The sequence below is a fragment of the Anomaloglossus baeobatrachus genome, chromosome 2 (assembly GCF_048569485.1).
Source record: "Anomaloglossus baeobatrachus isolate aAnoBae1 chromosome 2, aAnoBae1.hap1, whole genome shotgun sequence".
NCBI classification, from domain to species: Eukaryota; Metazoa; Chordata; class Amphibia; order Anura; family Aromobatidae; genus Anomaloglossus; species Anomaloglossus baeobatrachus.
The window spans coordinates 530,660,627-530,671,249 of NC_134354.1; the positions used below are offsets into that span (position 1 = coordinate 530,660,627).

At 37.2% G+C, this 10,623-nt stretch overlaps 1 protein-coding gene across 1 annotated transcript in view; it reads left to right on the forward strand.

Annotated features, from left to right (window-relative positions):
* The window catches only part of GABRA5 (gamma-aminobutyric acid type A receptor subunit alpha5), a 435,463-nt gene that overhangs the window by 37,558 nt on the left and 387,282 nt on the right, over positions 1-10,623 (forward strand). Inside the window, exon 3 of the mRNA XM_075336610.1 lies at positions 8,300-8,421. Within this exon, the coding sequence (XP_075192725.1) occupies positions 8,300-8,421 (122 nt within the window). The remainder of the gene's footprint in view (positions 1-8,299; positions 8,422-10,623) is intronic.

Consider the following 10,623-nt stretch of genomic DNA (forward strand, 5'->3'; position numbering starts at 1 on the left):
TGATAACACATTAGTTCACAAATCATTGTACCAGGGATGATTTCTTTTACATTATTATTGACATAATAGACCTTCATGTGTTATGATATCCTCAGAAATAAACCACAAGGACATATGCAAAACAATATTCATGCATCTGTTAAATATGGATGATGTTTTATGTATTTGTTCTTGTTAAAAAATATAAAACGTAGCAATAGATCCCCAGAGGGGGTAATATATCAAACTCAATTACACACGCTAACATTACATTTCTGTCAGGAAGCTATTGCCTGGAACAGCTGTGTTCTTTTGTAACATAGTTGGATGATTTGCTACAGTATTTTGGTGGTATTCGTCTGGTCCGTACTGATGTTACAGACACTAAACAATCATCAGCAAAGGAATCCATTACATTTTTCCGGCCCACACTTTCACCAACAAAATGCTTTAGAAAAATTGAAATAGTTTTTCTTTGGGATAACATTGGACATTTAACAATGCAAATATTTAATTCATGCACTTTGCTAACACATACAGTTTGAAAATGTACTAGAATATATTTCTTTTGCATGATTTTCCAGGATTGATTGGCCATTTGTGACCTTTACATGCATTTTAAACTAACTGTATTTTACTAAATGTATTTTGTTGGGATTTTATGCTATAAATTACAACCAAAAAGAAAAAATATATATGTCCAGGGTCCAGATTTGACAAAAATATACAGAAAAATCCTTTAAAAAGTGATATATTTTCTTAATAGTAAAATAGTAATTAAAAACCTTTTATTTTAAATTACAACCCAAAAAAATATGTGTTCGGGGTCTAAATTTGACAAATTATTAAGAAACAAACGCTTTAAATTAAGTGGTTTTTAATTGCTGTTAATAATATATCACTTTTTAGAGGTTCTTTTCTTTATGGTTATGTTGATTTTATATGTTATACGAACACTAAATAACAAGTATTTGTGAAGTGTAAAGGAAATGATACATCGCTTTCTAAATATTTTAAAATGTGTATCAGCAAATGGTAACATGCTTTTGTATTCAGTCTCTCTATTGATTCATCACTTCTTTCTCAAAGGATTTTTGTTGAGTTTGTACAGGGGTTGAAACTCTGCATAGGGGTACTCCATTTGAAGTTCATATCATGTTATATGCTTAAAGACCTCCCCGCACAAATTGTATTAGTCTTCCCCTGGTTTGCATTACACAACCCCATTGTTGACTGTAAAATCCAAGACATAATTAAATGGAGCACTTATTGTAAGGAACACTGTCTGGGAACCTCTTCCAGATCCTCACTCAGATTTTGGTGATATCTTCTCTGAGAAGGTTTGCCAGGAGTTAATGTTACGTAGACCTTGGGACTGCACCATAAGGTTGAAGCCAGAGGAAAGTTTGTCGAAGTGCAGGCTGTACTGAGAGACTAGCTCTTAAAGAGTATATAACGGAGAATTTGCATAATGGACACATTAAACTATCCTCATCTCCTGTGGCTGTTTTTTTTCTTTGTTAAAAATAAGGATAGTGGACTACGACTGAGCCAGGACATCCTAGAGCATAAAGGGAAACTGTCAGGTGCAATATGCACCCAGAACCATGAGCAGTTCTGGGTGCATATTAGAAATCCTTGCCTAATCGTCCCTGTATACACTAGCATACATAAAGGGATCTTTAGAAAAAATATTTCTAAAGATCTTTTATATTATTCTAATGAGTGTGGCAACTAGACCCAAGGGCATTTCTCCCTTAGCTAGTCAGCCTACATAGTACGGCAGCATGCCTCTGTGGGCGTACTAACATGCTAATGAATATGCAGCGACACCACACATACCTCAGTGTTCATAGCGGCCAGCGGAGGATGGATTCGCAGTGTGCATGATCCGGAGTACTTCCAATCATGCGCAGTAAACTGTTGCCGGGTGTAAGCTTCCCGGCTTCAGTGAGATATAGTGCGCATGACCGGAAGTGTTGAGGGCTCTGGATCATGCCCAGTGCGCATTCATCCATACATTATTTTGTATTTCTGTAATAAATTTATATAAATATAGTAAATATTTTTGGGTTGTTAAACGAATTGTTTGAAATTCAATTATTTCCTATGGGAAAATTTGCTTTGATATAACAGTAACTTGGTTTAAGCACGCTCCAGGAGCGAATTATTCTCGTAATCCAAGGTTCCACTGTATATATATATATATATATATATATATATATATATATATATATATATATATATATTATATATATATATATATATGTATATACATATCTCAAGAATAAGTGCCACACCACAAACAAATACACTTACATAAATTGGCCAGCTATATGTTGGGCTGTTAATGGTTGTCTGAGAAATGTCCTGCCATGCTGAATCCGTATGGGCATTCAAATATGCTGCTTTATGATTTGCATTTATTATAATTGCTGATCAGTGACAGATGTCCGAAGACACTGCAAGCCAAGGTAGCATGTTTAGGCCAAACAGGCTTCTCACAGTAGCACTAGCAACACGGCTTTATCATGTTGAAACACCTTGGAGAAATGCCCATACCACTGATTCCACCAAATCAATGTAACTCCAAGCTGTTGGTGCAATGGAAATAAAGACTTAATGAGGGCAGCTACTGTACATTATGCCAACTTAATCCTGAGAGAAGGAATGGTGTGATGTTCCCTCATGATTGCCTCTTCGTGGGTTTTCACAGATGGTCTCATCAAATTTGAAGAATGCCATATAGGCATCCATTCTGTACTCTAACTAAAATTATATGTCACATACCAATCCTAAGGTGTCAGTGTCTACAAAAACCATCAGAAGGTGTTTGTATGGCATTGGGCCACGAGACAGACATCCAACTACAAGTGTTCCATTGACCTCACGTCACTGATCTTAAAAGTTATTTAGTGAAGATGGGCCACTGTAATTTAGAAGTATTCTATAAAATGTCATGTCTAATTACGCATATCTTGGACTCACTCCTGAATGTTTAATAATTCCTGTGAAATGTAAATGTCATCCTGCTTGGAGAAACAAAATTAATACATGACCTCACACATCACCTTTACTATGTAAATTAAGAGTGCAGTTTTTTGGGTACATATGGCTGGTATGTCAAATGAGCACCATCCTAGACAATCTGTGACTGTAACATCTTTCAGAAAAGATTCATATCATGTATGAAATATATAATCATAAAGAATGAGTGGGTAATGGTGTTGTGAATGTATACTGAAGAACCCTCCCTTGGATGGACTGAGGAAGGATAAGAAGAATGTTCCAACACTTCCCTAATGATGGACTGTATATAATGGATTGATTACTTGTTTTATGTGACACAAGTTTGGGACCCAGGCAAATTTTACTTGTTTTTCACCTTTTATTTTTATAACTGTTTTTGCACCTTTTATATAAGTTATTTCCCTATTTTTTTTATACATATTAAGCACTGTACCTTTAGTGCATTCAAGAATGACATTTGATTAGCTTTGCATTGTTGCCCTAAAGAAGCTAATTGTTTCAACAAAAACTAAGTGGTATTTAATATTCGGAGGAAGTTAGAGAGCTGCCACAGCTTTCATTTCCTGTAGATGTCTTGATTTATCTGAAGGAGAGGAAAGCTGCAGCAATCGTGTGACATAACAATCTTATGCAAACCCTTGGAGGGGCAGTGATGATACCACTGGAATGGTGCTGGCACCAGAGGGGAGTATAGCTGTTATTATTTTGTTTGGGCGAAACATAGGAATGGAGAAGGGTTTTTCTAAATAGTAGACCACCACTTTAAGATGTTTTGAAATGTTACTCTCCATTTTTTTTTATCTTGCAAATCATTAACATGTCCATCAAGCCTGTGATTTCCATAATTACATGAATTTTCCTTCTTGGTGTACAAACTTTATGTATGTAACAAATATAGATATGTGAACCCCTTAAACATGTGAGGAGGTATTCATATGGTACACAGTTCAGCCAAATTCATGACAATGTAACTGAGCTGCAAATTTAGACTTAAGATGTGGACAGACAAGGCACTGTTTTTGAAAGAAAGAAGCCATATTTCTTTAAACAATTTGTCCCACAGGCAAAGTACCTTTTAATCAATAGATCTTGAATAGTAAGTGTTACAATTTGATGTATTAAAAAAAGTTCCTGTACTGAGATAATCTTATAAATGTGTCCCTTATATGTACTGCGTAATGGCTGTGTTTGACCATGCATGGACATGATTTGATCATACCACAGCTCTTGACCAGAGATCCGTGACCTCTGATGTCCAGTGATGTCACGTCAACTTCCCGTTGACCTGACACCACCTAGGCCGGCCCTGATCTCTGTGATTGACTTGGCTGTGAGCAGCGTTTCACCGGTCATCACAACCCAGTGTCACAGTCCATCATCTCGTGCACTCTCTCCTTCACTGTATAGCGCCCCAAGATTGAGTGATGCTGCACTGTTACAAGCGGTGAAACTCCACCAACAACCCAGTCACTGATTTAGACTGGTGCCTGCCTCGGTGGTGTCAGGTCAACTGGAAGTTGACGTGACATCACTGGACATCAGAGGTCATGGAGCCCAGGTATCACGCGATGGGGATGAGTGGACCACAATAGCGCTACTCATAGGCACTATTGCCAACACAAGATATTTGAGAGAAGCCTTGTTTCTCAACATTAAATCGGTGTGTCTTGGAAAACTAAGTAGTGAACCACCTCTTTAATGTAAAAAGTATATTAAAAAACTACAACTCATACAGGATACAATTATTGTTTAGTTCTGGGTTAGTAGAGAAAAGGCACAAGGTCTTTTGTGCCATATGTCTCTGTAACCCTTTAATCCTGGGCTTCTGGTCACTTAATTAATTATTTAAAGACTACTCTGTTCTCTATTCATAAATTTCCCTTTTCTGTCTGCTTTTCTCCTTCTATATCTGTCAGTAATTTGAATCACTGTAGTTCTGTAAAATAACGTTGCACTTATGCAGAACAGAACATGAGGTTGTCGTTTCTCTAGTGAAGGAGAAATGCCCTTATTGCAGCCTAAACATACTCTGGGTATCAGCCACATAAGCTTTGTATTTATTTCAATGAAGGTTTATTGGGTTTAATGGGGCTGTGTATGTAAATTATGGTCATGTAACTTGTACATTGCTAAAATGTCTATGACACATTTTGGTCTTTGATAGATGATCTCTTGATTTGGTCTCCAAAGACTATCATGCACATCAGATGGCTGACAGTCGAACAATGCACAGCAATCTCCTACGACTCTTCCATACACAAAAGTGCTCATTCAGCTAAAAGCTCATGTGTTCTCTATAAGAAAATCACCGACTGACATATTGCCTGGTAGCTTATCTCTGGGAGAACAGTGCAATAAGAAGTCCAAAATCGGACATGTCCGATCAATATTTTCAAAAACCAACAGTCGGCCGATGCCCCTATACATATTAGATTGTTTGCAAAACCATCAATATTGACGGATTCAGACAGAATTAGGCCGGCGTTACACGGGACGATATATTGTGCGATCGCATGAGCGATCGCACCCGCCCCCGTCGTTTGTGCGTGTTGTTGCCCGTGGCGCACAAAGTTGTTTACCCCCGTCACACGTACTTACCTCCCAAACGACCTCGCTGTGGGTAGCCAACATCCTCTTCCTGAAGGGGGAGGGACGTTCGGCGTCACAGTGACGTCACACAGCGGTCACCCAATAGAAGCGGAGGGGCGGAGATGAGCAAGACGTAGCATCCCGCCCACCTCCTTCATTCCGCATTTCCGGTGGGATGCAGGTAAGCTGTGTTTGTCGTTCCCAGGGTGTCACACGGAGTGATGTGTGCTGCCTCGGGAATGACGAACTACCGGCGCGCAGAAGGAGGAACGACTTTATGAAAATGAACGACGTGTCAACAAGCAACGATAAGGTGAGTATTCTTGCTCATTCACAGTCGTTCTTAGCTGTCACATGCTACAATATCTCTAACAATGCTGGATGTGCGTCACTAATGACGTGACCCCGACGACATATCGCTCGATATATCGTAGCGTGTGACGCTGCCCTTAGTCTAATGTGTATGAGGCCTTTAGAGTTTTAGCTTATCTGTAGGTATTTATACAATTTACTATACAGATGTAATATGTACAGTAATCAATGATCATTGTTGCAGTAACACTGACAACATATTCCTTGTAGCATTTGTATTGTAAGCAATACTTGTTTTTTTGACTCCCGAGTTAATTAACCTCTGCCCTCCACCGCCAATTTTCATTTTTTCAGTTTGTACTTTTCCCTTCCTTTCTTCCAAGAACTATAACTTTCTTTTATTTCTCCATCAAAATTGCCATATGAGTGCTTTTTTTTTCATTACAAGTTGTAGTTTTACATAACATCCTCCATTTCATAATAGAATTTACTGTAAAATGGGAACATAATTTCAAAGTGGGTTGAAATGATGAAAAAAAAATATTTCCGCCATTGAGTTTTTGGCTTTGTGTTTACAGTATTCAATGCATATGACCAGGAAATCTGAATCTCCAGGTTGCATGATTTTAGCAATTCCCAAATTAGACAGATTTTTTTTTATTTAAGTAATGAAAAAAATTTCAAAAGTTTTTGAAAAAAGTTCAGATTCTGTCACTATTCTCCGAGACTCATAATATATTTTCAGCTACGTATCAAATTTTGATCAGTTTTTAATTGTAATTTTCAATTTTTAGAGAGAAATGGGGAATTAAAAAAAAATTACATTTTGCCATTTTGATTTATTTTCCCTTTACGGTGTTATGGTAAAAATTTTATACCATGCGTTGTTTTATTATTTAATTAATTTATTTATCTAAATATATAAATTATTTAGACATTTTTGCATTAGCTTTACAAGTGTTATTCATAAAAGCAATAACACTGGGTGTAGTCTCTGTGAAAGATGTCTTTGTCTAAAGTTTATTTGTTATTGGAGGGCCAGAAAATTGGACAGATTTAGTTTTAAGGAATTCAGCAGGATCCATAATTTACAATTTTGTTATTCACAAGTTTCATTCCATTTTTGGTCATGTACTGAGCCATCCCCTTTTCTTTTGTGGTTTTAATAAACTGCTGTTTGGGCATCTGGGATTCAGACAAAGCCTGGTACAAGGTCATTGGCTGTGTGTTCTTGTGTTCTTGTCTCCGATGCATCAATATTAATTAGACCAACATTGGCAGATCTGGAGATTCCTTTGTATCTCACCCTAAATTAGCTCACCCAGGAAAGGGTGGTGTTTACTGTATGGGTTAATTAATTTTCCATTTTGCTAGACCAGACTTTTACAGCTATGACTATATAAAATATGTTTATTCATTTATTTATTTATTTATTTTAATGAGGGAAAAAAAGTCTAATTAAAATTGTTATATTTTATAAATTTTTTAAAAATAATTTAGAAACTCTAAAAAAAAGTTTAGCTTTTTTAACTTCCCTTAGAAAAATTAAACCTGAGATAATTTCATTAGTTATATTCTACACGCTGCAATATTTAGTGAAAATCATTGTCTCTTATGAAGCTAAGCCCAGCCTGTGACTGAGCTGGCCAGGGGGAGTACCAAGTTGGCAGTGTGGAGTACCAAGATGGCAGTACCTTCAATAAGCTCACAGCTGTCATGGTAACCCATTGGTGCCCTGCTGGGAATGAAGGTTTGTGTTCGCGAGCACCATTCAGTTTAAAAGCTCAAAACAGGGTAACTCTGGTGCTGACGTACATGTGCATCATTTGCACTAATGGGTTTATAAATAAGTGTAATTATCCGTCTATCTGACTTGACTACTGACCAGTATTTACAGAAAGAAAATTAAAATAGGGGATTATGTAAACTTAAATCCATTTTTTTCCCATATTAGATGTAAACTAATTACACTAATTATACTCTAATTATATCATGCTTTCTTCTAATATAACATGAGAAGCTCTAGATCTCCATGAAGTTTACATAGTTACTATTATGTTTCATAATCATAATTAGGGAACTTGTATGTTTGATATATTTTTTTTCTTGATGGATTAAATATTTGATGTATGGGTTAAGTAGATTAGAAAAGTAGTGATTCAAACATTTTGAAGAGTAGTGATCCAAAGATCAAACTATTGGTGCACAGAATCAGTTCTAAGCTGACATTTACAGCTTAAGAGATGTGTCTGCACTTCTGTACAAAATCTAATAGATTTTAGGATTTAAATATTAACTATTTAGGATTATGCTATGTATGAGGAAATATCAAAGTTCTGGTATATTAGTTATCCACAAAATGACACATTCTTCTCTATGCTAAAACCAGCATTTCACAGATGACTACTGCTTCAATCAAAGATGACACAAATGATAACATCACCATATTTACGCGGATACTCGATGGTTTACTGGATGGCTATGACAACAGACTACGACCTGGACTTGGAGGTAAAGAATTAATATATATGTAACATATTTATGAAATTCTAATGAAAACTGTTATGCATGAAAGTTCCGATACTGTATAAATACATACAAAAGAATCCAATGTTACAAAACTGCTTGCTGTATTGGAAGTGGCTCACTGGTGGACACAGACAGAAGAGGGCCCTTGTGCAAGAGCAACATACTGTATGTGCCCTTTGCAGCCCAAGAACTCACACAAATGTACAATTGTACCTGCATTGGCCATAGAAATAGATTCCTTTACCTCTTGGCCCCAGTACGGCCACACTGGCTGCACCAATGATATGTCCGGCCCTGAGGTAGCCCCTTGTATTTTGGACCCCTGTGTGGCTGCACAGGTTGCACCCATACTATGTCCTTCCCTGCTTTAAATTTTTGCTGTCAATTTTCATTATTATTATTATTATTATTATTATTATTATTATTATTATTATTATTATTATTTTGTTTTTCCCTCTCTCTCTTCCAAGTTCCATATTTTTATTTTTAATCTGTCCTTCTACACAATCATATGAGGGATTAAATATTTGAGGGACGAGTTGTGGTTTTGCAACATTTATTTTACCATACAATATAATGCAAAATGTGAAAGAAATTCCAAGTGTAAAAATGTGAAAAAACAATACAATTCCATTATTTTGGGTTTTGGTTTTACAGTGTATGTTGTGTGATAAAAATGCCCTGCAACATGATTCTCCAGGGGAGTATGATTACGGGGATATCAAACTCGTATGCTTCTTTTTTATTATTTTATTAGTTAAGAAAATCTGAATTTTGCAAACAAAAAAAATTGATTCCAGTAACATTTTTTTCTGTCAATTGAGCTGTGTGAGGGCTTGTTTTTTTTTCAGGGCAAGCTGACATTTTTATTGAGAACATTTTCATTTTAGTGTAAATATTAGAGCGAAACGGATCTGTTGAAGTTCAAATTCATCAAATTGCATAGATTTTACTGAGCAACTGAATTTACGGTAAAATTAATCTCTACAGACCAAAGAGGATAATAAATGTGACACGTCAAAAATAAAAACAAAACTCACCTCACTGCTCACCGGTCCTGGCATCCCTGCTGCCTCATGTATCCCCTTGCCCACCTGTCCAACCCCAAGGGTCCCCTTTTTTTTACATATGTATGACGGAGTCTTGATATTAGTATAGGGCTTCTAGTTGCGACCAGGTCTTGGAGGTCAGGGTGCCTCACCGTAACTTCTGTGGCCTGGTAACGTCACTATAGAACAGGACTTCCAGCTGTAATTAGGTCCTAGAGGTTACGCTGTGTCATAACGTCACAATGTTATGGTGCGCTGTGACAACTACTCAGGGAAGAAGAGTCCCTAAATAGAGATGAGCGGACCCGTGGAAGTTCAGGTTCTGCAAGTTCAGCTGGACTTTTGGACCAGAATTCGATTTGAACCTTATTTGAAGTCACTGATTGGCAGTTCAGCTCTCTGCCCACATACATCCGGCCATAAACAGAGCACTTTTGGGGGGAGGGCAGGGTTTTTTCATTTTTTTCTGTACACACTACATGTGATTACACTGATTTTTCACAGTGTGAGCCATTGAAATGCTGCAAGCAGCTCGCAATTGGCTGAGCATCGAGCATAACCAAACACACCAATGCTCGATCGAATGGTTTGCATGCGTAAAGCACCCAAACTGCGAACTCTGATTCTTTTCTAAAGTCTGTGTTTGGTATGAACACCAAACTTAAAGTTTGGGTTCACTCCTCTCTAGCCCTAAGTACTAGAAAGTGGGCAATGGGCCCATGAGGCAGCAGTGCCAGAACAGGTGAGTGCTGAGATGAATATTAAGCTTTTTATTTTTTCAACCTTTTTCTGTCCCTTCTTTGTTAAGCAAAATCGCAGCCGCAGCATTTCCCCATTAGTGGACTTGAACCTGCAATTATCTCACTGCTTCTTCTATATACTGTACTTAGTGATGAGAAGCAGATCAGGCAAAATTCTAACTTACATAATCGTGCTGATTTTTTCCTGGAAATTTGATTTACAAAGAGGATATTCGTTGCCAATTTAAAGTTCCTTATTATGCTCTGGTTTCTCCTTAGGACCCAGAATATAACTGTATCGTAAAAATTTAACTCACCACTTCTGACCCACTACTACTGACTGGCACCCATGTGATCCTTGCCACATCCTCCAATTCCTTGCCGCTCACATTTGA